Below are 27,606 nucleotides of genomic sequence, written 5' to 3'. Positions count from 1 at the left end.
CACTAGTCGCTCTGCTGTCTTCTTTCTCAGAAGGCTTGGTTTGAAATATTTTAATATGTCCCCCTGTGTTCACTGGTCCGTTCCAAATTATGAATTTGAACTATGAAGAGGAACTGAAAAGTGAATCAGGTTTTCTTGGCTCACAGTGGGCCTCTCAGGAGTGACTGTCCATGTGAGCAAATCCACATACGAGGCAGAGTCTGTGTTCCCACAGCGCTGTACTTCCCATATTTCTGATATGTTCATGAATTCTGTTGAATTAATTAGCATCAAATGCCCTACTCATGGTACCCTTACCGCTCAGTCTTTACATTTTTGTGATTTTTTTTTCTTTGAATATGAAGTGTCCACTCTTTCTTCATCAGGACGATGGATGGCGTGAACGAGGTGGGGGAGGTGCGGGTGTCCCGCGTGCAGATGGAGGGAGACAGCGAGAGTCAAACTCCTTCTGAACATAAGGTAGCACAAAGTTGTCTTTCTCTTTCAGTGGTGCTTGTTTGATGCACCGTGGACTCGTCTCAAGTCGACAATTGGCTCTGTGGTTTTCTTTCTGGCACATTTGAGGTCTAGGTTGGTAGATGAGTCACAGTGAAGCTGCTTTATCACTGTCCAGTCTAGCTTTCATTTTAAAGTGCAAGAAAAGAGATAAATAATAACAAATTATGTTTGACCTACTTTCCCTCTTTCCGTTTTCCTGCCCCAGTGTTCCACGCTGTGCGACAGTATTCACGGCTCTGTCCACGACAAAGACAACAGTCCAATGATGAGAGCATGTGAGGCACACAGTTTACAGGATATGTTTTTCTGCTTTTATATCAGTTTTCCTTCCTTAACCTGTGTGTGTGTGTGTGTGTGTGTGTGTGTGCAGTGCTGTGTGCTCAGGTCTCTAAGGTGAACAGGTTTAAGACAGAAGATCAGAGGTGGCTGCTGGTCAGGGAACAGATGTCAGAGACGCCGCTTTCTTTCTCTTTACCCAAACAGTTACTGAGCTTGCTCATACAGGAACATACAAACAGGTATGCAGGGCTTGTTCTTTGCTCAGACTGGGCCTTCAGGGGGTGATTACTAACATTTGAGTCTTGTTTTATTTGACAGTATATGCATTTCTGATGATTACATAAGCAGACATGTTTACTATACTTGTGTAAATAAAATGTACATTTAAACAACTTGAAAAAGTTCTTAGTTCAGGATCACCTAAACGTTTGGCCACCGTGCAGATTGAAGAGACAGAGAGATCAGCCGTGCAGCCCCTTCACCATTTTGTCTTTGATGTTAACTTCCTCCAAGCTATGTTAGCTCTCTGCTAGCTACATGCTGAAGTAAACACAAGACAACATAGAACTGAAACAGACGTGTCCATAAGTCGGCATGCTGACACAGATCCAGCACGTTGAGTCAGGACTGGATGGATATCCGATTCTAACGTTAGATTAGTGCATCCCTGCAGAGATGAGATAATGTGGTCGTGCATGTTTTCACACTGTGCTTCCTGGAAGTTGTTCATGATGTTATTTTTGGCTGGGTTTACATATATATGTAAATAGAAATTAAAAAAACCACAACCTATGCAAAAATAAAAGTCTGTAAGAAAACGACCCTTCAGAACTAATCTATTATCTCAATAACCTGAACTCAGGTACCGGATCAAAATCAACTTGAAACTTGAAAAAGTTTATTCTTTAGTAGTTCAAACTCTTCCTTGTCTATCTTATTCTGGGCGTTGGTGCAACACCCCAGGTCATCCTCTGTAAGGAACAAGATGTTTTAGCTCCTCCCTCTGTGGACCTCCCTCATTTTATCCAGAGGGCGCAGAGCAACTGCACATATGAGATGAACAAGCAGGGAAAACGTATGGAGGGACATACGTGTGGGTGTAATGTTATTACACGCAACAAAAGTTAGACAACCACTGTTTTCAGCTGCCCCTGACAACAGCAGGTGGGCGGGGCTTCTGTGAGATCATCATGTCAAGGATATCACCTGCCTATGACATCATAAAAATCCAAGAGTAGAAAAAAAAGACTGAAACTCTTTGTTTCTTTCAGCCTGAAGTTTTTTTTTCCTGTTAGAATTCAGGAAGTGAAGGAACTCAGTGACCTTTCACCCCACTGGGATGGCCTTCGCCATGATGTCCTCAGCCACTGTAACCACGTGACCGGCTGCTATCAGGAACTGCTCGCTGAGCTCGAAAAAGTCTCAGGTGAGGTCACGTGATCTTCATGCGGATTTTAGCTTTTTCCACAGATACTATCTGGAAGTACACAGAACTGATATATCCTGATATATCCGCAGCTTCATCCTGTTTTAAGTCGAGCACCAGTAAGTCAGACAGACACCTTCAGTTTGTTCCGACCAACCTACACACGCAGAGGATGGAGGTCACCAGTCCCGACAGCACAGGTACATCCGTGAGCCTCCTGCTTCTTAGAGATGAGCATTTCAAAGCTAACGTATGATTTGGTGTCTGAAACCACCGCTGGCCTCACAGAGACTGTTTAATGCAGGGAAGTCAAACTCATTTTAAATCATGGGCTCATACAGCTCAGTGAAACTACATGAGAAATATTTAAAGTTACAGAAAATGTTCTGATAGTGGATCATCCAGAATGTCCTTTAATTAAAGAATTTAAATTAATTCACAGAAAAGGTTGTTTTTTGGGGGGGTTTGTTTTCCCCCTGTTGACTCAATATAAAGAATAAAAAAAACATTTCTGTGGTAAATAATAAAAAAACAGGAACTTTACTGACATTTCCTTGTTTATCGATTACTTAATTACTCTGCTGTAGTGTGTGGTATGAATTCATACTACCCCGGGGGTGGGGGGTGGGGTCCCTTATCAATAGAAAAAGCTGTAAAACCAATGAAAATACAGTAAAAAAGCTAACTTATTTTCAAAGTCATTCAGTGGGCCAGCTTTAAGTCTTTTCAAGGCCTATTCTGGCTCCCGGGCCTCGTGTTTGACACCCCTGGTTTAAAGGTTGGAACTACATAGTTGGATTGTGATTTAAATTCTCTGCAGATGAGGTCACAGGTTACAAAAACATGTGGACATCTGCACAGACTTGGACCAAAGTGCACCCCATGAATGTATCTAATCATAGCTTAAGCTATACATGTTACCTGTAAAATTGAACATCTAGAGGTTTCAATAAGACTGTTGTTGGTTTAAAAGCTGTAGCATCAGTCTCTAATTGTAGTTGTGGCTTACGAGTCAAGTCGTAACCGCTCCACACTGACTGTGGTTAATTGTGGCAGAACTGTATCATTCTAGCGTTACGTAGCAGATTTGCCCTGCAGAGTACCGTACAGGGCTTTCTGACAGCGGTAGCCATCTTTGATGCTGTGTCCTGTTTGCACGGTATGAAGCGTCTCACAGTGCACCACGCTTTCCTGCTCCCGTTTGCAGCAGTTACAAGTGTGTCCCTCTAATTTCAGTGGTGTTTTGTGAACAGCTTGCAGGTAAATTACTGCAGTTTTCGTTGCATCCCAGTCGATGCTGATAAATAAGAATAAAAAGATGTATTTGTTATGTTGACATAAATTAAAAATGCTCAAATTTTGAAATATTATTTAAGTGTTTCTAAATCATAACCGAACTTTCTTTAACTGCTTCTTATTTCTGTTGTGTATTTTTTATTGACTTTTGACGACACTTTACAATAACCATCAGACATACATGTAAACAAACAATCGTGATTTAAACTTCTATCAAGTAGTTATTTTACTGTTAATAATAAAAAATGTTTGCCATCATTAGTAGTGTTGTAATTCCCCTTTATGTTGGTTGTGTGAATAAAAGCAGAAAATAACATTTTATGTCAACGCGGCTGTTGTCTCAGTCTGCGGCTTCCTTCTTCTTCAGGCCTGTGGTGCATGTGTGGTATGAACAGCGAGACAGCGCTCAGTCGGAGGCTGTTTTATAGTAACTCACACCACAGGTTTTCCTAAAGTAAACAGCCGCTGAAAGCAAAAGTAAAAATGAAACGGGTGAGAGAAATGGGGTACAAAGGTTCACAGACTGGTACTACTGCCACTCCACCGGCTTACTTAAACATTCCTAAACATCATCTATGAACTTTATGTGGCTGGTTAAACTGGTTTAATTGGAATTGTTTACCAGTTTGTAGGCATTATCATGTATCATGTAGCAGCTGTAAACACCACATTATGATTTACTGATGATGGTTATTATAAAGTGTTTTGTTTCCCATCTTCACCCCTCTCTCTCTCTCTCTCTCTCTCTCTCTCTCTCTCTCTCTCTCTCTCTCTCTCTCTCTCTCTCTCTCTCTGTGCCTTAGATGCTACAAAGCTCTCTCACTCACTCATCTCTGTCCTCAGGTGTTTGGTATGACGTTATAACTTTTGGTGCTCCGGCTGATCATCACCAGGCCTTTAAACACGGAGGGCTGAAGAAACTACTCAGGAAACATACCAACCTCAGGGAAAGGTAACGTCTCCCCCTCCACCCTTTATTTTCTCCTCCTTCCTCCAACAGCGTCACACTCAAACATAATATTGTTGGCTGCTGTCGGTTAATCTCTATAATCTCGACTCTGTCAGGATTAGCGTTGCTGCATTGTGGAGTCGGCGCACTGATGCTTTAATTTTTATGGAATTATCTCAGTGTGCACACAGCAGAGGGATGAATGGCAGTGATGTACGTTTAGAGTTAAAGAGATTGTAAATGCTTGCTGTAAATTAAATTGAGCTGAACACAAGTTAAATATCTATAAACATGAACTCATGAATAAAAAGTTTTCTCATTGCCACAAATTGGTGACAATTTATCGCAAATAATTGGTGACGATCGTTCCTGCATTAAGTAAATCACACTGTGTGACACTAAAAACTTCTACGAGCGATCCAGGAGGAAGTTGGGGACGGTCTGTGCATTTTCCAGCACAATGTAAGATTGTAACGAGGCAGAAGGTCCAACCAAGTGACACAGAGATCATCGAATTAACATTTTGGATTCATCCCCAGATCTTAATGTGATTTTGTGTGTCAAACACCAAATTTGTGCCACTAACAAAACTTTTGTCCATTGCTGTAGAGAGATCAAATATAAGAACGTGTTAGTCAGTGTTATACAGCGGTCCCTCGTTTATCATGGGAGTTGCGTTCCAAAAATAACCAGCGGTAGGTGAAATCTGCGAAGTAGCCACCTTTATTTTTTACAGTTATTATAGATGTTTTAAGGCTGTAAAACCCTTCACTACACACGTTATACACTTTTCTCAGACAGGCTCGAACATTTTCACACTTTTATCTCTTGTTTAAACACTCTCAAAGTTCAAACCTTTGGAGGAAAATAAGTCCAGTATTATGAACTTAAGGAACCTGCAGGTGTCTTTGACGCTGCAAAATGTTTCGTGGACATTATTGTGTTTGTTGGGGAGAAAACTTACAAACATACAGTACAGCACTTCAGAGTCACACTGCTAGCGAGCAAAGATTTAGATAAATTTGACAAAGTGAACACTTTCTGTACTGTGCAGGAGACACGACATGAGATTGATTGACAATGGTCTAGAGCCAATCAGGACGCAGAACACAATGTGCTAACAAAAAGACACACAAAAAAAGCATGCAAAATTGCACACACACACACACACACACACACACACACACACAAAAATCACCGAAAAGTGATCCGCGTTATAGTGAGGCATCACTGTATTGCATAAAGAGGCATCTCAGAGATAAAAACAGATTTGTGTGTCCACATGTGAAAACTGGAGACTGTGCAAACCAATCAAATCAAATTTGCTGTGTTTTTTCTGCATTGAGGTTTAATATCAGTCACTGTAGTGTCTAACAAGCTTGTCATGAAGGATAAATACTTAAAGGTGAACTTTAACTCTAAATGCTCAGCTTGAGGTTTAAGTACAGAAATGTCCTGACCGTAGGGGGACATCACGGTGCTCGTAGGCTGAGCACGTTTTCAGGCACAGCTTTGGGGAAATCGATTTTATAGAATGCAAAAATAATCCTACTTCTCACTTTGACCCCAGTAAACTCTGTGATGAGTTTATAGCATCAATCATCTTTTTGATTACAACATGTTTAGTTTGGAAATAATGGCCCCACCTAGAGTTAAATCGACCGCCTAGGCTAAATCTGCTAGATTACGAGAGTGCAGTAGTCTTGGATGTAACCCATGTCCTTCACATCTGGTTTTAAAAAGCCAAAATGTTGCAGTCAAGGATTCAATACAAATTCATGTTGTTATCTGTTGTAAACATCCCGAGTGTGTATTCTACACAGGTGGACTTGTTGGACTCTTCAGTCTCTTTCAGTTTAGCTTGTTGTTAAAGTTTTCCTCGTCCTCCTTTCTTTCCTCTCCAGCTGTGTCTCTTACTCCCAGGAGGAGAGCTCTAGAGCCAAGGAGCTGCTGACAAGGATGGCCCAGCTGCAGCCATTGGTCTTCGGGCTCGCAGAGGAGCTGCTCTCCGTCGCGCAGGAGCTGAACGCCACCCGGCTGCGGCAGGTCCTGGGCAGCCTGATGGAACAGGTGAGGAAGGAATAAGAAGAATACAGCTTAACCGGCAGTCGTTTGGACACCAAGAAATCTGATGTTTCCCCATACTTTGTTGTCCACCAGACCGAGCAGTTTGTGCACGCGCTCAAAGAGGAGTTGGTAAAATGCGCCCTGCTGGAGATCCATAACCAGTGCATCGCAAACGCCAACAGCAGCCACGTCCACAGCAACGGGCTGCTGTGTGAGAACTGTCCCGCCGATCAGGAGCAGGATGGTGGCCGACATGACACGGAGTACGACGAGGAGGAGTGGGCAAGTTGGAGTGTGTGTGATGTCTGCGTGTTTCCGACAGCGTTGTATGATTCCAGTTTTTATATGTGCTTGTTTTTGTGTAGGACAGGGTGTGGGTGAATGTCGGAAAGAGCATCAACTGCATTGTTGCCATGGTCGACCGACTGCAGCAGCAAGAGCAGCTTCAGACGGTGATGTCACCAGAGCCGCAGGAAGGGGACACAAACTCTCAGAACACAGGTGACGGTAAATCACATTTCAGAGTTCTTATTCAGACAAGTGCATGTTTCTGCTACTGTTTGTGTATAAAATCATTTTTATATGTTTTAATATATTTGAAAAAATTCTACATTTAGCACTAAATTAGGGATAAAAAAACCCAAATTTGTCAATTGATTATTTTGCAAAAGGTTTTAGATAAGGTTTTATCCAAGTCACCTCAAGCGCTGTGACTGGTGTTCATCATTAGTAGATTCAGCTGTTCAGTCCATAGTTACCTTGGCTGTCAGTATGCTGTGTGTCCACGTGTTTTTACTCTGGAGGAGGAAGTCTTGAAGTATTACTTGACATTGTGCACGTGTTAATATCATGGATTATGCTAGCTGATAATTTGGCAGGCCAACCAGCATTCTCACTGAGATTATGCTTGCAATAACATTAATAAGCTAGATACAGTTTTTCAGCGATGTGCATCTTGGCTGTGTATGAATCTTGTGATGGTTAATTTAACCTCGGGATTATTTCATCTCGAGTCCTTTAAATCAAAATCAGTCCATGTGCTGAGACAGTCGGAGAATACCTCCGTTTTTAAGTTCCGATCAGACTTTGACAAGGAACAGGGTTTAATACATGCACAGAGCACGTTTGAATAACAATTTTTAATGCTTCACTGTTTTCTTTCTGTTTGAAAGATCACTTCATCTCACTCATCAGTGCTGCATTTCCTGTTAACTTAGTTTTGCTAGTTCTTCTTCTTCTTAGATATCTCATTTTCAGATATCTGTTTTTTGTTTTCTTTTTGTAAATTTCTGATTAAAACACCAAACTTTCTCACGCTCTCCCTCCAGCCTCTCGTTCCTCCTTCTCCTCCTTCTCTGGGTGCACCTGGCAAGAGCACCTTCTCCCTCTGGTGGTCACTCTTAGGGACTGCGTGCGTGAGGCAGTGGGGAAGGCCCAGGTAGCAATGACCTTTGTGGTCCTGCAGGAGGCAGTGGATGTGACGGTCGCTCAGGGCCCTGTACACATAGCCCAGAGACGTCACGCCGTCTTCAGCCAGGCGGTGAGGATGACGGAGATTTACAAGGGAACATGTTCTGGTTTTTATTTTTTTTATTGGGGGGGTAATTTTAGTGGGAGTTTGTAGTTTTCTGTATTAAAGAAACTGTGTTTGTCTTCCAGCTCTCAGCAGTAGTTTGTGGTGTCATGCTGAAGCTTTACAGAGGCCTGGAGGATCCTGACTTTCTACGGCAACTTCACACTGTAGGAGTATTGGCTCAATTTGAAAGCCTGTTGAGCACCCACGGTAAATACACACTAGTCACACACAGTCACACTATGGAAAACAGTCATTGGTGAGACCAAATTGTTGTTACCATGTTTGAAGAACCTGTGATCTTATTGCCTTTGACATGGTTGCTTTAAAGATGGGGACCAGGTCTCATGATTGAGTGATTGATGTGTTAAAATGGCAATTGTGGAGTTATTCGGCTATCAGTCTGCAATTGAAAGGGGTCAAGTTGACAATTAATGTATTTTTCGGTCCATAAGGTGAATTAAGCAAAACAAGCTGCTCTATTCCCGTGTTGTTGCAGTATATTAATGACTAACCTCGTATTGTGGATGGATTATCTCAGTTGTTCTCCTGACTGAAGTTTGATCCATTTACAGCATCCTGCCATGCAATTGTATTTGTCCCTGACCATCAGGAACCCTCACGTTAACTTTTATCGAGTGGAAAAAGTTGGCGTTCATCCTCCAGCTTCACTGTGTTTATATTATGCTAACATAGCTGTGTCGCTAGCGATCATGTAGCACATCATTATATACCAGGTAGCCAAACTTCAGTAACCCGACAAACCTCACTGCTGTTTAGTTTTCTGTCTTCATGTCTTCTGAATGTTAAACTTAATTGTTACACCTGTTAAAGCAGCAACGCTGATCATTTGATTAAAGATGAAAGAATTTAGATAATTTTTAACTCTCAGTGATGCTGCAGTGTTCGTTTGACTTTGGGACCTGAAGCAGACGGAGTTTTGGACCCAGATTTCTCCGCGAGGCTCCTGTCTATGGTAGCCATAATGCTCCGATAAAGCCACGTACCACATAAAATCGGTTCGAGGTCAGTAAGCACAACCAAAATTCATACATAAGGCGCACTGTCGATCTTTGAGGAAATTAAAGGATTTTAAGTGTGCCTTATAGTCTGAAAAATGTGGTACGTACAATCTGTTTGTGATGATACAGTGATTAACTGTGATTAATCTGGGAAAATTCCATAGATTTATTTGGGAAAGTACCCAAAAAACAAAGAGTTGTCAACCAGTTCATTCGAGTCTCTTATTGCAAGATGTGTTGCAAATAAGTTATTGGTGCAGACTGACTGAGACTGATGGCAGTGTGTTGGCCGTCTGTCTGTGATTTGGAAATCTTCGCCACTCTGTCTGAGAGTGATTGCAGTAAGGTGTGTGTCAGGCCTTGCGATGGAAAGTGGTCACTGAAAGTGAACATTTTAGTGCAATCACGGGGCAGCCACTCTCAAGGAAGCTGCTGTCCTTTATTTTAGTGTGACACATGCAGTGCTTACACATTTAAGGTGTGTTTGTGTGTCAGGTGATGAGATTAGGATGCTGGAAGACATGGAAGTGGGTGTGGCTGACCTAAAGAGAGTAGCGTTCACCATCACCGAGGCCAAAACGGAACAACCAGACGACCTGCTGCCGACACTCAGTGGAACATGGTGGGAATACACACACAGACACACACATCTATACACGCAGTGAGTGTGCAGCTTCCTCACTTTGTGCGTTCATCTCCAACTAGGGGCAGTTTTATTGTTGAAGTCCCGTTGCCCCCGGAGACCTTCAGCTCACTTCCACAGGAACTAAAAGATGGACTGTTGATTCGAGTCGATCCTGTTCTGTTTAACATTGGAATCAACCAGCATCAGAGTTATGCTGAGAGGTAAACAAACCGCTTTTCACTCTTTAATGAGCAAAATAAAAACTCCTGTGAACATCAATATATTTTTCTACCTCTGAATAAAATTGCTGGAAGTAGAGGTCTTATAGGAAAAAAATTATTAATGTGTCTGCTGTTGGTGCACATCTTCATCAACAGTTTAATCTTCATTAGAGATTATTAAGCAGATGACTTTAAGCTATCTCAAGCTGCACATTCGTCTTTTAGGATTCGACTAGCTTTGGTTACTTTGTCCTTCTCTGTAGGCGCTTAGCTCATCCTCCATTTGAAACAAGTAGCCCTTTTAAGGCACACCTTTTTAAAAGTCCACTCTTTTCTGATTGGCCAGCGTCTGGAATGCTTCAAATTAAAAGCCCAAATAAGAACCCAGAGGAGTTTCAAGATGTAGTGGTTGTATTTTGTGAGAAAATCTGTAAGTAGAGATCAGGTTTAGGTAGAGAAAAGGCTTTGAAAACAACATTTACTGTTCATACCTGGCTTTTGACATTTCCCTTATTATTTGAAACTTTAGCCAACTTTTATTATGAACATTAAACATTATAATATCACAACAACAAAAAATTAGAAGGTTGCTTCCTGTAAGCTGCAAAATTTCTCTCCATTTTTGGTAAAATTACTCAGAAGCTGATGTTTGTTTTCAGGTTTGGTGACTGTTCGTTGCAGGAGAGAATAAACCAGCAGAGCTGTGAGCGTCTCAAAGCTTATTGTAACACACTGAGGGACAGACTGCCTGACATGGGTAAGGCTTTTTTATCACTACTACAGTTTCTTCCTGTTAAAAGGGTGCTTTCCTTCCTTCTCTTGCTAATTGCTTGCTCACAGAGGGTTGTCTGATCGCTAACAGTGAAACAATGACTGAACTGAACTTCCTTCTTCTTCTGTCAGCTGGTATCCAGTCGCTGGCAGACTTGTTGTCTTCTCTGGAACGCAGCATTGAGGCCAAGAAGAGGAAGAACGTGGAGGTTCTGTGGATCGCTGCTAAGGTAAGCACCTGAAACAGACTTACTCATGTAAGATTTTTAAGACCTGACTCTGTGGGGATCACCTGGTGGGAACCACCGGCAAATACCCCAGTGCTCCTGATGGGGACTCCTTTACTCCATGTAACCAGTTTAGAACCACTAATTAACCTCACAAGCAATAATATGCTTGTACAGGGGAAGAACGTCCAAGCCCCACAGAAAGGGCTCAGCTGACTGTCAATGTTGAACTTACTCAAGGGGCATTTACACTAGGACCTCTGCTACAACACTTCACATAATATTAATGTGTTTTCTCTGCTTTGGGCCTTTTAACAAAGTGTTTTTGTCACGTGCAGGTGTGTCGTAAGGTGAACGGTGTGCGGCTGACGAGCTGTAAGAGTGCGAAGGACCGCACTGCGATGTCGGTGACGCTGGAGCAGTGCGCCTTACTGCGGGAGCGACACACACTCAGCCAGCAGCACTTCAGCATCGCACTGGACTGGATGAGAAGGTGTGTTTTTGTTTCTCCTGAAAAACACAACAATCGTCTTCCTCTTGCCTTCCTTTATTTCTGTTTGTTCACGTCGTTTGTTTTTCCTTTTTCCCCGTTTTGTTCTCCACTTATTATAAATGTTGCAAAACTTTTTCAGTTTAATCTTTTTCTCTCTTTGTTCTTTTACTTCATGCCATCAATTCTCTCTCTTTCTCTTCACATCTCTTCCTTCTCTGCCCCCCTTGGCTTTCATTCACACTTGCACACAAACACCCCTGCTCATCCTCCAGATCTCGTCTGTCCTGGGGGCAGATGCTTGGCTGTTACACCCAGTCACGGTTCCCTGTCTCTGGGTTAGATCCAGGGGAGACTCCCTCAGAACTCCCACAGTGTTTGGCCCCCAAAGCCCCCAGACGGCACCTTTACCCAGTGGCCTTTCTCCTGGTGACCTCTCACCTCCTGGTTCTTTGGCTCATCCTCAGCCTCGTTATACTGCTGGCAAAATACCAGTAGAGCAGCACAGACTGGGAACACTGGGAAGTGGACTGCATCACTGTCACTCTTACTATTTTCTGTCAGGTTTGTTCAGACGAAGCGTGTTCATGAGATTTAATTCAGTTTAAGGAGAGCGGCTTTCTTTATTTTTCGCTTTCATTTGTTGGAAAGTTTTATTCACAAGAATGATACCAAAGACTAAAACAAACAATATGTCGGTCAGTAAGTATCCTCTAATGTAAATCCCACATTGGGCGTGTTTTAGAGTTTGGGGGGGGTATTTACATTTTTAGGGAAATGTTCTTGTTTATTTATAGCTGTATATGTATATATACAGTCATAGGAACCATATGTCTACAAAAAAAGAGTAAATTTGATTCACTTTAATAAAATATAAAGTTACAAATCTTAATAAAGTAAAATTTTTAGATTGTGCTCAAGTGTTCACTCAATAATGTGCACCCCTCCTCAAAGTCCACCCCACTCTTCTTCCCTGTCGCACATCATTTCTCTGCTATGCTACTCATTCTGTTTAGAGACCAACAGAGGAACAAGTTTGAATGAAAATCAGACCTGTTATTTGTTATGGCTTTGAAATTTGAAATCTGTCCTTTGACTTTATTATTACCAGACCACAGTTTGTGACTGAGACAAGGTTGATGATGCTTTTTTTTTACCTTTCAATTTAGCGAGGATTAGGATACAATTAATTTGTAGCAGAAACGTTTACTCTAGTACTTTACTGTAGTACAAAGAAATGAACAGTCTGTAATTTTAATGGAGAGAGGCAGCATAACAACCACAACATAAAAGTTATAAATAAATTTTCATGTCACTGAGTGAAACAAGTATTTGAGAACATGCAAAACATGACTTGCTACTTGGTGGCGAAACCCTTTTTGGCAAGTTCAGCAGTAAGATGTTTGTAGTTGGTCACCAGGTTTGCACAAATCTCAGCAGGGATTTTTGCCCACTCCTCTTTACAGAAATGCTCTAAATACTTTAGGTTTCTTGGCTGCCACTTGGCAATTCAGAGATTTAACATGCTAACTGAGGCCTGTAGAGTCAGAGATGTAGCTCTCTGTTTTTTGGATGGTCTGACATTGCTGTGAATTTACTGAAACATTCACTGCTGGGAAGATTGTGGCATTGTGTTTTCATTCAGCACAAACATGAATGTTTCTGAGCAGCACACTGCCAAAGCTTCTGCTTTTATAGAGGTGATCATACTTGCTGATGATCAGTTACTGTAATCTAATGAGTACTTTATATTTTGATCCTAAAACCTTAGTATACATACTTGAGTAAGATGACCAGTAACTAGTTAAGTAAAGGATCTATGTGTGAACTTATTTTGCAAAACAATAATTTAATAGAAAATAAATTTCTGTTGTGCAACAATGTAACACATTGTAATACGTCTGTCTTTACTTATCAAATATTGTGATGTCCTGCGGGTCCCCCTCACTCTATTTAAAAAGTCCTGTAAACCCCCTGCGGGTAGTAAGTGTTAGTAAAAAACTAATGCATAAAAATACACAGAATGCAATGAATAAAGTGCCTGACACATATCATCTCCATATTTCAGCCTCATACACCTCATTTTAAACCCTTTTATTTGTGTGTGTGGTCATAATAAATTCATTAAAATGATTCATATTAAAAATGATTATTATTTCTTGGCCTTTCATTGTTTTTATGTAACCGCACAGCACAGGTGGAGGGTGAAGTTCATGACTCATTAAATCACAACAGACACATAATGGGAAATACAGCAGGCTAAAATAAAGCAGAATCATCATGAAGTCGTCTGTATCCTATAGTTCACTCTGACATCATGTGATGTTTACATGGAGTAAACTTTTAGATTCACGTCATTCAATTTGGTTTAAAGTCAAAACAGTTTTTATTTATATAACACCAAATCAGAACAGTCACTTCAAGACTTCAACATTCACACAATCAGTGTGTATGACTCTGTGAACAATCAAGTAATGACGAGAGACGATCACAGTGAACAACAAAATCTAAAAATAAATGTGAACGTAATTCTAAATGTTTTTTTGTTTGTTTTACAAAGTGAGAACAAATTCTTTGCAATGAATTAATGAATCTGACGGTTTTTCTATTACGGTCCATGAATAAATTGAATTGAATTTAAAAAATATACATTAGCCAAAATATTCCTGAAACATTTCGAGAAGAGAGAAGTTCACATATGTATGCGGTTTCATTCAGTGTAGCTGAAAAGAACTCACCATGAGCTTTGAGAGTCTTAATGGTTAGAGACACCGGAAGTAGAGCCATCCAGACAAAGTCAATCATTATCTAAATGAAACATGATACGACATCAAAATAGCGCACATGAAGTGTGACTGACAGATGATCTCTGTGCAGAGAAGTAGCACGACACAGAGTTCACAGCAACAACAATGGAGACCAAAGAAACTGGAAACTAAATCACACATTTTAACCAATTGTCCCTCAATGACTTTTGTTTATTTCAGTTTAATAAAGTCTGCAGTGACTTTGTAGTCTAAAAGGCAAAGTCCAGCATAGAGCGGCTGAGTGAATGTGGTCTGGACTCTGTGGAGGAGAGTCATGGTTTCAGAGACGCTGTAGAAAGACAGAATACCTGCTCTGTGATCCAGGTACACTCCTACTCTGGAGGACCGAGGACCTGAGACAGGAGTTGAGAGATTCTTGAAGTGAAAATCATAGCTATGTGTGTCACAACGTAATGCCCAAGATTTGTCATTTCCTCCATAAACACATTCATCTGAGTACCATGCTCTCCCGATATCTTTGTATGCCACTGCTAGACAAACTCCTCTCCCTGTCCACTCCACCTCCCAGTAACAACGCCCAGTCAAACTCTCTTTACTCATTACCTGATAATAGAAAGTGAATCTGTCTGGGTGATTAGAATAGGACTGCTTTTGTCTTTTTACTGTTGCTTTTCTGTTTCCCTCAGATAATAACAGATGCATATTTGCTGTGTTTGGATCCAGTGTGATTTCATGTGAATATTTTAAGAATCCAGCTCTGGTCTTTGGCTCTGGTGGTGACAGTAAAACATCCACTTCAGTGACTGTCAGTGAGATGTTTGTCCATTCCTCTCTCAGAATGTCCTGTAGTTTATCTCTGGTCTCTGACACAGCTGCTGTCACATCCTCAAAGTAGCTCAGAGGACGAATATTGATGCTGGATGAGTGTGTAGACTCACTGAGTGCTGACAGTGAGGGGTAGTTGTGTAGAAACTGGTTGTGATCCTCTGTGTGTGAGAGCTGCTCCAGCTCGCCGTCTTTCCTCTTCAGCTCAGCGATCTCCTGCTCCAGCTTCTCCTGAAGCTCTTTGACTCGACTCACTTCAGTTTCCTGCTGGGATCTGACCTGCTGCTTCACATCAGAGCTTCTTTTCTGGATGAGACGGATCAGCTCAGTGAACATCTTCTCACTGTCCTCCACTGCTTTATCAGCAGAGCCATTGATGGCCTCCACCTCCTGTTGAAGCAGCTTCACATCTTTCTCTCGCTCCTGGATTCTCTGCTGGATGTTTAGTCGTCTCACCTCGAGCTCCTTCTGCTTCTCAGTCCTTTCTGCTGCAGCTGGGACTGTTTCATGGCCTTTATGTTCATCCATCAAGCAGAGATAACAGATACTCTGCTGATCAGTACGACAGAAAATCTTCATCACCTCATCATGACGAGAGCAGATGTTCTCCTGGGTCTTTCTGTAAGGGTCAACAAGTTTGTGGTTCTTTAATGGAGCTGCATCATAGTGAGGTTGGAGGTGTTTCTCACAGTAAGAGGCTGGACAAGATAAACAGGACTTGATGGCTTTCAGCTTCCTCCCAGTGCAGACATCACAGGCCACATCTTCAGGTCCAGCATAGCAGTGATCAGCTGGAGCAGCTTGGAGTCCAGTCTTCTTCAGCTCCTCCAGTAAGTCTGCTAACATGGTACTCTTGACCAGTACAGGCCTCGTTGTGAATTGCTCCATGCACTGAGGGCAGCTGTGGATTCCTTTCCTGTCCTGTTCATCAAAGTGTGTTTTAATACAGTTCATGCAGTAGCTGTGTCCACAGGGAATAGTCACCGGATCCTTCAGTAGATCCAAACAGATGGAACAAGAGAATTTCTCTGAATCCAGCTGAAATCCTTTCTGCTCCATTTCTCCTCTCAGCAACACTTGATATTTTAATAAGAAAGAAGCTGTCAGACAGGTTGTTTCATTTAGACTACAGAACAGGGTGCAGTTTGAACTTTAGCAGCATTTATGACTTTACATTTTTATTATCATCAGTTTGAACTTTGCTGGAATGTTTTACCACTCCTTCAAATTGTAAAAGACTGATGCTTGGTCATATGATCATGCTCCTATGGACCTATTTGTGATTGCCAACCAGTCACATTGCAGTTCATAGCCCTGACTATTATAAGATATTCTGTATTGCTAAAAGTATTCTTTTCATCCTTCCAAATCAATGAATTTGGGTGTTCCAATCACTTCCAGGCGTTTAAAATTGAGCACTTAGCCAGGCAAACTGCTTCTGGAAACATTCATGAGAGAATGAGTCCCCCTCTGGAGCTCAGTTAATTCCAGCTGAGTCCATGTGTTTGGCCAGTTCATCCCATGCTGTCACATATCCTGTACTACTGAAAAATTCTTGAACTATACATTTTTTTTCCTTTTTTTTTTTGATTGGTGTGAACACCACGGACCCACAGCATTCAGTCACTGTTCAGTCATTTATTCACAGCCCTACACCACACACACCCACTGCCAGACTGAGGTCAGGGCCATATCCGGCTGCACCTACGGCAGTCAACCCCCCTTACCTGCTGGGACAAATTGGCTCCAGCTCTCCGTTTGAGGCGTCCATCTGCAAGACGCCACCTGGCACCGCTTCGTCCACTAGACAAGATCTGACCAGCCCCCATGAGATGGGGGGCTGGTCAGGTCCGCAAACCCAGGCACAAACCGGCGACAATACCCAACCAGCCCCAGGAACCTCCTCACCTCCTTTTTGGTCTTGGGGCACAGGCCAGATGCAATGGCGGCTGTCTTCTCCGCCTGTGGATGCACCTCCCCACCCCCCAAGTGGTACCCCAGATACTGTTGGCTGTGAGCCCTGCCTGGATCAGAGACTCTAGAACCACGCCCACCTTCTGCACATGCTCCACCCAGGTGTTACTGTGAATGATAACATCATCCAGGAAGGTGGCAGCCTGTGCACTGTGTGCCCCCTACCTGGTCCATGTGATGCTAGAAAGTGTCAGGGGCTCCAAACAAGCCGAACAGAAGGCCATCTTTTCCCTGGACTGGTGCCCCAGTGCATGGTAGGCATCAGACCGCTGTTTCCCTGGCAGACCATCCACAAACTGCTCCAAGACCACCTTTGCCAGTATGCATGCCTCCCCCTCCAATGGTCCGGGCTGCAGCCACATAGTCCCTGCATCGTGGAGCTAATAGGCCCACACAAACGACCGATCCTCCCCCACCAGCTGACAAACCCAGAAGCGCCGGCGGTGATCCTCCGGGGAGAGGTCCAAGTAATCGAGGCCCCGCATGGCTGATGTCCTCAAAACTGCCCCGTAAAGCAGATGACAGGCTCAAAGGCGCCGTCTGAGCCTCTCACGACAGCATTGGCAGCAACCATGGTGTCCATTCCGTGGCAGGCCACTGGCATGCCTCTGCTGTGGCCCGGAAGGTTTCCAGAAATGACTGCAGGTCGTCGCCCTCCCCAATGCATCAACACCGCCAGTGCCTTTCCAGCACCTCGGTCTGTCGCTTCTGCAGCCTGCCCAGCTGTACTTTGTACATACTTGGTGCATGACCACGATATTCACCAATATTCAGACTAACAGCTGGAGCAGCTGTACTGGTTGTGCAGGCTCGGAGTCCAACATGGCGGCTGGGTTTCGGCACCATTCTGAACACCATGGAAAATGGGAAACAAATGCAGCTATTTACAGTAGAGATGGGGAAAACAGAGTTTATACAAGTGTAATGAGCTTAAAAGTGAATAAAAGGTACAACCATATTTTTGACCAGCGCAATCTGAACTCTCTTAGGCAACTTTCTTGTAATTTCTGTAAAGTCTTCGGGAATAGTTCTCCAGGCTACTTGAAGGACATTCAAAGCTCTTCTTTGGATGTTGGCTTTTGTTCTATTCTCTGTCTGGGTGATCCCAAATTGGATTTGAGTTCCATGTGTGATAAGTGTGTTAATTTATCCAGATATGCTTTTACTGCGCTGGTAGTGTGTTTGGGATCAATGTCATTCTGAAAAATGAAGGAATTGCCAATCAGATGCTTTGCTGATGGTATGGCAGAGTGCAGTGAATCGAAATCTGATGGTATTTGTATTTCCAGCAATTTTGCTGTGGACACTCATTGTTGTACTTACACACTCTCACTAGATCACTAAGGTCTGCTGAGAAAATGCTCCTGGCTGTCTCCCAAGATCCAGATTAAAAGAGGAGATGGGTTTGTAGAAGTGGCTGCTTCTGAATTAGGGCACAAAATGCCTCTTCACATCAGGAGGTCATCAACATTAGATATCTGTAAAACAGTTTGAAAAACAATTTTTTGTATTTTAAACCAGTGGTGTTCTAATTTTTTTTAATGTATTTTGTTTTCTCCTCTTTTCTCAATGTATGTTATCTTTATCTTTTGGGGGGTAAACAATTTTATTTTTAAGCGATTTTATTATTTTATGTATTTATTTTTCTTAACTCAGACATGATCAGTATACACCCTTCACACTCCCTCTTCAGCCTTCGGAGAGGATGTACAGGAGTGTTCGGGCTCGCTCCACTAGACTGTTGAACAGCTTCATTCACCAGGTTGTCAGAAGGCTGAACTCTGTTCATTGCCATTCCCCATCAGCCCCTACCCCTACATTGTAAGATTGTACCCCTAGATTGTCTCTCACACAAGTTGGATTCAAATCTTTAATGCTGCTGACTGTCTTTGGCACAGTTATCTCCACCTCTGTCATACCTGCTGCTCTTGGCTTCTTACACTTCTATCCTTGTACATTTTACAAGCTGCTCTATTTATTTATTTCTTATTTCTTACCCATCCTATAATTACAAATGTGAAGACATTGTTGTGTAAATTACATAGGGCGGGTCGCTGGGACTTTATTAAATCTCCTTCGGCAACCCTATGGGGGAATAAAAGAATTTTAATTGGAGGGACATCGGTTGACTGGTTACAGTGGCGTAAGGCAGGCATCCTTTATGTATCAGATTTGTTTGACTGGGGGACCAAATGTTTTTTAAGCTTTGATAAAGTTGTGGAGTTATACAAGTTGCAGCGTAATCAATTCTGGAGATATGTCCAAATACATAGTTCATTATCAAAGTGGCTGGGAACCCCTTTGAGTTTTCCTGTGGGCAGCCCTGTGGAAGTCCTGCTCTCAAGATCACCCTTGGGTAAAGGTATCACTTCTAAAATTTATCATTTATTGCAAGAACGGTCAGCTGACCCTCTCCTTAAAGTTAAGGGCTATTGGGCCCAGGACATGGCATTGGACATATCTTCAGTTGAATGGGATTCATGTATTCATAATGTTAACACTGTGTATAAAGAAACAGGCAGTAGGTTTATCCAACTTAAGATAATCAATAGGTGGCATTGAACAGTGCAACAACTGTATAAATGGAACTTGGCCCCCACGGACGATTGTTGGAGATGTGATGGTCAAAACGCTTCAATTTTACATATCTTATGGAGCTGTTCGGCACTTCGGGATTGGTGGGAAAACATAATGGAGGTAATTTTCAGTGTTTTCAAAAGGAGATTTGGTATCTCACCAAAACTGTCCATACTTGGTATAACCACAGAACTTTCTGATGGAGACTTTTCCAGTTATACAAAAAGATGGATTATCCTGGCTCTTACTACGGCCAAATGGGTCTGGCTAAGACATTAGCGGAAAAAGAACCCCCCTCCCTATGAAGAGTGGCTAATGGCCAGATTCATACTCTGGATGGCATTACCTTGGCCTCCAGTAACGCTGTGAGGAACCTTGGAGTCATTTTTGACCAGGACATGTCCTTCAACGCACATATTAAACAAATATGTAAGACTGCTTTCTTCCATTTGCGCAACATCTCTAAAATTAGAAATATCCTGTCTCAGAGTGACGCTGAAAAACTAGTTCATGCATTTATTACTTCCAGGCTGGACTACTGTAATTCATTATTATCAGGATGTCCAAAAAACTCACTGAAAAGCCTTCAGCTAATCCAAAATGCTGCAGCAAGAGTACTGACAGGGACTAGAAGGAGAGAGCATATTTCTCCTGTTTTGGCTTCCCTTCATTGGCTTCCTGTTAAATCCAGAATTGAATTCAAAATCCTGCTCCTCACATACAAGGTCTTAAATAATCAGGCCCCATCTTATCTTAATGACCTTGTAGTACCATATCACCCTATTAGAGCACTTCGCTCTCGCTCTGCAGGCCTACTTGTTGTTCCTAGAGTATTTAAAAGTAGAATGGGAGGCAGAGCCTTCAGTTTTCAGGCCCCTCTTCTGTGGAACCAGCTTCCAGTTTGGATTCGGGAGACAGAAACTATCTCTACTTTTAAGATTAGGCTTAAAACTTTCCTTTTTGCTAAAGCATATAGTTAGGGCTGGACCAGGTGACCCTGAATCCTCCCTTAGTTATGCTGCAATAGACGTAGGCTGCCAGGGATTCCCATGATGCATTGAGTTTTTCCTTTCCAGTCACCTTTCTCACTCACTATGTATTAATAGACCTCTCTGCATTGAATCATATCTGTTATTAACCTCTGTCTCTCTTCCACAGCATGTCTTTATCCTGTCTTCCTTCTCTCACCCCAACCGGTCGCAGCAGATGGCCGCCCCTCCCTGAGCCTGGTTCTGCCGGAGGTTTCTTCCTGTTAAAAGGGAGTTTTTCCTTCCCACTGTCGCCAAAGTGCTTGCTCGTAGGGGGTCATATGATTGTTGGGTTTTTCTCTATCTATGAAGCGCCTTGAGGCGACTTTTGTTGTGATTTGGCGCTATATAAATAAAATTGAATTGAATTGAATTAATGACAATGGCTAAGTTGGTGTTTTACGAAAAAGTGACTTATGGTTTATTAGATAAATTGCATCAATATGATTGTATTTGGTCCCCCTTTACAAGCTGGCTTTCTGTAACTTGAAGAACAGAAGAGTAATGACAGAGTGGTGGTGCGGGGATTGGTGTGCGAAGAAAGAATAGGATAACCTCCCTTTGTCTTTGTGTGTGTGTGTGTGTGTGTTTGTAATTATTTATTTATGTATTTATTTTTCAGTTCTGTTATCAAAGTTTAAAATGAAATAAAAATTGTTGATGAAAAATAGTTTAATAATCCCTGAGTAAATAATGAGGTTACAGTTGCTCCAAGATGGATGAGAAAAGTGGTGAAAGTCTCCTAAATCTCTTGTATGTCCTACAAAACATAAATAGAAGTGGTTCTTCATGTGGTCCAGTGTCCTTAACTATTCTCTCCTGAAAATGTATTCATGGTTGAGTGATTATTTACTTTTCTAATTTCATTTATTCTTCCTATCTGTCAGCAATTTATATTTTATTTTATTTTTCCTCTTGATTTTGAATCTTTTAAACAAGCAGCGCTGAACAAAACTGCAACTGGTTTTAGATATTTATGAAAAATGCTAATCTTAAACCATTGTATGTCCATGCCTCAATGTTAATTTGTGTATTTGTGTCTCTTTCTGCCCTGCTCTGTATGTATGCAGGGATGGCTGCAGGATGGAGAACGTGGAGAAAAACATTGGCAGCAGGAAGTTTGCCTTCAGCAGCGTCCAGCTTCTCACCTTCCCCAAACTCTACAGACCTCCAGATGGCAGCTATGGATAAGAATGCATAAAATTTATCTGTGTACATATGTGTATATAATTTCTTTTATCATTAATTTGTTTTATAATGTGATGACAGTGTTATTTTTATTTCTGTGTTCATAAAAATGTTGATTGTGGGTGTGGAAATTTGAATGACAAACATTTTTCTACAATAAACACTTAAACACTCAACTTATTTCTGTCTAATATTAAATTAAACCAAATGGGTAATGATATATGCAGCAGCACAAGTCATTGTGGTCTGGGGCTCCAAAAACACATGAATCTGCTAAATTGTCTCCACTTTTTCATTTACCCCAGAAACAAATCTGTAAACTGAAAACTTTAAATACTGAACTTTGATATTTATCAATATCTGATCAAATGTGAAAAAATTACTAAAATCATCCCTGCTTTTAATAACTTATATCATTGATCATAAACTCTTCCTGCATTGACCAGAATACAACACTGGTGTTAAAGTAAATCCCTGAATTATACGCATCTTATAAATTCCAATTTGGCCATGTAGGTCAGGAGTGTTTGTTGTATGCAAGTTTAGCCATGGAGACATGCTGGGGCCGATATTTTTGTAGTTTTATTTCTATGCACACAAAGACTTCCGTGTAATCATTGCTTTCACTTCCACTAATATGCAGTTAATTCCCTGTCACAATGTTGAATCCATCCATGGACTGTTTAAGGATTGGTTAAGCTTTTTTATGAGCTTTTGTTGTGAAGAAGAAACATTTTTTTCTCGAGTAAACAAAATGGAGTGAAACATTTTGGAAATGGGAAGTAAGTCACACCTGCTGTTTTTGTTTTCCCACATTTGTTTAACCTCCTAGGACCTGGCGTCCACATATGTGGACATCACATTTTGGGTTGTCTAGACCACAATACTAAATTTTGCTCTACAAGGGCCTGATATCCACGTAGGAGGACATTATTCTGCCACTGTTCTATCGGAATCTAAAATGAATGTCCTCATATGTGGATATCAGGCCATTGTGGAGCAAAATCAGGTAAGAAGATAATTCTTTGGGACCTGATGAATGTAAAAACAATGAGCCCAAATAGCAAGGACAAATTAAAACTGCATGCCATGAAATGAGTGAATGAGCTGGGGTCTCAGGAGGTTAACCTCACTAGAGGACTAAAATGTAGAAAGTGGCAAAGTCTTGGTGTCTATTATTATGGGTGGTTTTGAATCAATTTATAAATAGCATAAACTGAGACTGGTAACTTATGACATGAACCTCCAGGGTCTAGACACTGGTGGTGCTGATGATGGAGGTTTGGATGGAGGTCTGAGTAACTCAGTTGAGGTAGAGATAGGGAGAAGGTGGGTTGCACAAATGACATCAGGGCCACGCAGAGATGTTTGAAGGGACGGGTGCTCAAAGTTAAAAAGGGGCACACTGAACCAGGCTGAATAACAACAACCTACATACATTCAGATTCTTGATGAATGGGGGTTGCTGTTCTATGTGCCCCTTTTTAACTTTTAGTACCTGCCTCTTCAAACAGCTCTGCACGGCCCTGCAGTTCTTTATATAAGCAAACTTGACCATCAGTACTATATTTTAGTTTCAATTGCAAAACTGTGCCAATTTAATGTTTATGATGTTGACTAAAATAAACAAGTATTAGTAATCTGGATATTTGAATTGTTTGTAATAATTTAGTGGCGGAAAACCATAATAACTAAATTCTGAATAGATGGAGTCATTTATCTGGAACCAGTGGGTAGTCAAAATAGCACACCTTCAACCATGAATCAATAATAAGGTAAAATTTTAACACTACAAAGTTTTCAATTTAATATTTCAATAACAAAATTAATTAAATCGACAATGATGATGAGTGAGTTCAGGAAGTGATATTACAGCATTTACATGGACAAATACAATCAAACATCACCATCTAGTGACCACACAGGTCAGAGTAAACATGTAGTTGCAATTTTCACTGTCATGACCATCAAATTTCAAACTCTACATCAGTGATTCTCAGTGGGCTTACACTCACTCTGTAGGACTGAGGACCTAAGAGGACAGTTTGGACTTTGTTACACATTTTTCCAAAACAGTCTGTGTAGCAATGTAGTGCCCATGATTTGTCATTGTATCCAAATTAGTTCCCTAATATTCCTTGATGTAGCTGCTACTTCAACCTCTCCTCCTCTCCACTCCACCTCCCAGTAACAACATCCAGTCAGACTCTCTCTACTCAGGACCTGATATTAAACAATGAATCTGTCTGGATGATCAGAATAAGACTGTTGTTGTTTCATTAATGTTATTTTTCTGCTCCTTTCAGATAATAACATTTTTGTTTCCATTTTTTGCTGATTGTTAAAGATAATAATGATGTTCAAAAATATTTGGTCAAATTGTCTTTTGTATTACAGAAGATAATTTTCATAACTGTGGCACCAATTATTATATTTTTACCATCTTCAAACTGAACTTTAATTTGTTTTTCAGGTTAAAGACACACAGTCCACTTCCAATCATTCTTCTTCCTGGAATAAGTGAAAGGCTGATAACTCCTCCCTGTTATTCTTAAAACACAGCAGCTCCAGACTAAATGTATTTCCTTGTTCCCTCCCCTTTAGATCTACAGTTTGAAGATGGGTGTAACCAACGTATGACGTGTAAGAGCTGACAGGCTCCATTCACTTGTTGTTGAGATCAGAGCTCAGACTAGTTTCAGTTATAAGGTAGAGAAACTCACTCAGTCACTGATACAGAGAAGAGAAATGGCAGACAAAAAAGTTCAGCTGGATGGAGAAAATATATGTTGTTCCATCTGTTTGGATTTCCTGAAGGATCCGGTGACTATTCCCTGTGGACACAGCTACTGCATGAACTGTATTCAAACCCACTTTGATGAAGAGGACAGGAAGGGAATCCACAGCTGCCCTCAGTGCAGGAAGACTTTCACACCGAGGCCTGTCCTGGAGAAAAACACCATGTTAGCAGATTTAGTGGAGCAGCTGAAGAAGACTGGACTCCAAGCTGCTCCAGCTGATCACTGCTATGCTGGACCTGAAGATGTGGCCTGTGATGTCTGCACTGGGAGGAAGCTGAAAGCCATCAAGTCCTGTTTATCTTGTCCAGCCTCTTACTGTGAGAAACACCTCCAACCTCACTATGATGCAGCTCCATTAAAGAAACACAAGCTGGTGGCCCCCTCCAAGAAGCTCCAGGAGAACATCTGCTCTCGTCATGATGAGGTGATGAAGATTTTCTGTCGCACTGATCAGCAGAGTATCTGTTATCTCTGCACAATGGATGAACATAAAGGCCATGAAACAGTCCCAGCTGCAGCAGAAAGGACTGAGAAGCAGAAGGAGCTCGAGGTGAGACGACTAAACATCCAGCAGAGAATCCAGGAGCGAGAGAAAGATGTGAAGCTGCTTCAACAGGAGGTGGAGGCCATCAATGGCTCTGCTGATAAAGCAGTGGAGGACAGTGAGAAGATGTTCAGTGAGCTGATCCGTCTCATCCAGAAAAGAAGCTCTGATGTGAAGCAGCAGGTCAGATCCCAGCAGGAAACTGAAGTGAGTCGAGTCAAAGAGCTTCAGGAGAAGCTGGAGCAGGAGATCGCTGAGCTGAAGAGGAAAGATGGTGAGCTGGAGCAGCTCTCACACACAGAGGATCACAGCCAGTTTCTACACAACTACCCCTCACTGTCAGCACTCAGTGAGTCTACACACTCATCCAGCATCAATATTCGTCCTCTCAGGTACTTTGAGGATGTCACAACAGCTGTGTCAGAGACCAGAGATAAACTACAGGACATTCTGAGAGAGGAATGGACAAACATCTCACTGACAGTGACTGAAGTGGATGTTTTACTGTCACCAACACAAACAGAGCCAAAGACCAGAGCTGGATTCTTAAGATCTTCACGTGAAATAACACTGGATCCAAAAACAGTGCACCGAAATGTGGTATTATGGGAAGGTAATAGAAAAGCAAAATCAACTGAACAACAACAGTCTTATTCTGATCATCCAGACAGATTCACTGTATGGTGTCAGGTCCTGAGTAGAGAGACTCTGACTGGACGTTGTTACTGGGAGGTAGATTGGAGAGGGGGAGACATTGATATAGCAGTCTCATACAAAGATGTCACCAGATTAAGGACATCATTTGGATATAATAATAAATCTTGGGCACTACGCTGTGACATAGATGGCTATGAATTTTGGCACAATAAAGTTCAAACTCTTGTCTTTGGTTCTGTGTCCTCCAGAGTAGGAGTGTACCTGGATCACAGAGCAGGTATTCTGTCTTTCTACAGCGTCTCTGAAACCATGACTCTCCTCCACAGAGTCCAGACCACATTCACTCAGCCGCTCTATGCTGGAGTTTTACTTTCTGAAGGAACCACTGCAGAATTTATTAAACTGTAAATGATAGTAGAGACAGTTAGTCTAAATGTTTCCTTTTAGTTTCCTGTTTCATTGTTATGGTATTTCATCTTCACATAGATAGATAAATAAGAGTTATCTAAAAGTATTGTTAGAAAAAAATGAAAACAATAGCGAAGATTTTCAAATAAAAACTTCTCACAAACTATTCATTTTGCATGTGCCCAACGTTGACAAACATATCCATTATGCATTAGCTCGTACAACTTACACATTCGTTTGTTGTAATGTTGATTTTTCCAGTTTGAGACAAACATTTTCAGAATTATTAGGCCCATAACTACATTTTTAATAACTTAACTTCTAAATAGTTTAATCAGACTTGGTTTTGAGAATACAGAAGACATAATCAGGAAACCATAACCCTAATTGTCATGGTTCCGGGTCCTTTTAATCCAGCATTTTGAGTTTCTTGTATTCTAGTAATATTTTGTATTATGGTTTATTTTCAGGTTCATTTATAGTCTTAGCTATTCTATTGTGAGTTTCTCTTATTCCCTGTTTAGCTTTCGATTATTAAACTCCCGCTTGTGCCTTTGCCCTCTGTGTCTCGCTCTTTGTGCTCTATTTATATATGTTGAGTTCTTGTGTCTTGTTTCCCTCCTTGTGTTTCATTCTTTGTTCTCCAATGCTTGCCATGTGTATCCATGTTTCCCCAGCCAAGAAAGCCTGTCTTTCTTGTCTCCTCTTTCACTCCCTCATGCTCCCTCGCTCCCTCTCGTCTGCCTTTCCTCCACTCCTGTGTTATGTCCCTCTGTTTCCTATTTTATTGTGAAGATGTCGTGTTTCCATGTTCGGTGTGTCTGGTTTTGCTTCCCGTGTGGCGTAGTATATTTTGTATTCTCAGTTTTGTTATTGTTGGTTTTCCTTGTGTTCAGCAATAAAGCTCTTTTTGAGTTACTTTTTGCCTGCCTGGGTCTGCAATTGGGTCCAATCCTGCCTGCTCAACACAAGTTCATGACACTAAACTCAAAAATGGTCCCTAAAGCAATTTTTCCACCTACTGATCTGCTGACTGATCTTTTATAAATGTGCTCTGCTGTATAAAAAGGGTTAAACTCAGTGTCTGCTTCAAAATACCTGTTAAGTCCTCTCTAATCTACCAGAAATACAGGAGCTCCAGTCTGTCCACATATTTTCTAAAAATAGTTTCATTCATATATAAGAAAAACTCCATCATTGCTCCTGGGAGGAAACACTTTGCTCCATGTGAACAACTACAGTAGTTCATAGCAGATGTAAATTTAGTTTGTTAACCTTCGAACTTTAGATTATTGTTATAACAGACTGATCTTAAAAATTAAAATTTAGAGTCTTCCCAAATTATAAACATTAAAATCTCAACCCTGAGATGAGATGTTCCCCGAGATGAAA

General features: G+C 41.5%; 3 protein-coding genes across 8 annotated transcripts in view; 2 read left to right on the top strand and 1 right to left on the bottom strand.

The window, feature by feature from the left end:
* Positions 1-21,980, top strand: part of LOC146390269 (type II inositol 3,4-bisphosphate 4-phosphatase-like) — a 31,752-nt gene extending 9,772 nt beyond the window's left edge. For 4 of the 6 annotated variants that reach the window (XM_084923316.1, XM_084923319.1, XM_084923320.1 and 1 more), the window contains 17 exons: positions 366-459; positions 704-773; positions 869-1,016; positions 2,073-2,203; positions 2,296-2,403; positions 4,343-4,451; positions 6,353-6,518; positions 6,609-6,797; positions 6,881-7,022; positions 7,844-8,055; positions 8,175-8,298; positions 9,606-9,732; positions 9,816-9,956; positions 10,616-10,713; positions 10,860-10,957; positions 11,293-11,447; positions 11,720-21,073. In XM_084923316.1, the coding sequence (XP_084779442.1) occupies positions 366-459; positions 704-773; positions 869-1,016; positions 2,073-2,203; positions 2,296-2,403; positions 4,343-4,451; positions 6,353-6,518; positions 6,609-6,797; positions 6,881-7,022; positions 7,844-8,055; positions 8,175-8,298; positions 9,606-9,732; positions 9,816-9,956; positions 10,616-10,713; positions 10,860-10,957; positions 11,293-11,447; positions 11,720-11,942 (2,335 nt within the window). In that variant the 3' untranslated portion in view covers positions 11,943-21,073. Of the gene's footprint in view, positions 1-365; positions 460-703; positions 774-868; positions 1,017-2,072; positions 2,204-2,295; positions 2,404-4,342; positions 4,452-6,352; positions 6,519-6,608; positions 6,798-6,880; positions 7,023-7,843; positions 8,056-8,174; positions 8,299-9,605; positions 9,733-9,815; positions 9,957-10,615; positions 10,714-10,859; positions 10,958-11,292; positions 11,448-11,719; positions 21,074-21,686 lie in introns of those variants that run through there. The other 2 variants (XM_084923318.1, XM_084923317.1) reach the window with 2 other exon arrangements.
* Positions 14,423-16,105, bottom strand: LOC146390270 (tripartite motif-containing protein 16-like). Its single transcript, XM_084923323.1, has one exon. It carries the CDS (start codon positions 16,094-16,096, stop codon positions 14,423-14,425), a length of 1,674 nt encoding a protein of 557 aa, XP_084779449.1. The 5' UTR covers positions 16,097-16,105.
* Positions 21,981-22,082: 102 nt separating the features above from the next.
* On the top strand, positions 22,083-27,137 carry LOC146390268 (tripartite motif-containing protein 16-like). Its single transcript, XM_084923322.1, has one exon. The coding sequence runs from the start codon at positions 24,553-24,555 to the stop codon at positions 26,212-26,214; it is 1,662 nt and encodes a 553-aa protein (XP_084779448.1). The 5' UTR covers positions 22,083-24,552; the 3' UTR covers positions 26,215-27,137.
* The last annotated feature ends 469 nt before the right edge of the window (positions 27,138-27,606 follow it).

Source organism: Perissodus microlepis, chromosome 3 (assembly GCF_051167445.1).
Source record: "Perissodus microlepis isolate ML-2025 ecotype Zambia chromosome 3, ASM5116744v1, whole genome shotgun sequence".
Lineage (NCBI taxonomy): Eukaryota > Metazoa > Chordata > Actinopteri > Cichliformes > Cichlidae > Perissodus > Perissodus microlepis.
The sequence above is the reverse complement of the archived record's forward strand: the minus strand, read 5'-3'. Positions and strand labels throughout refer to the sequence as shown.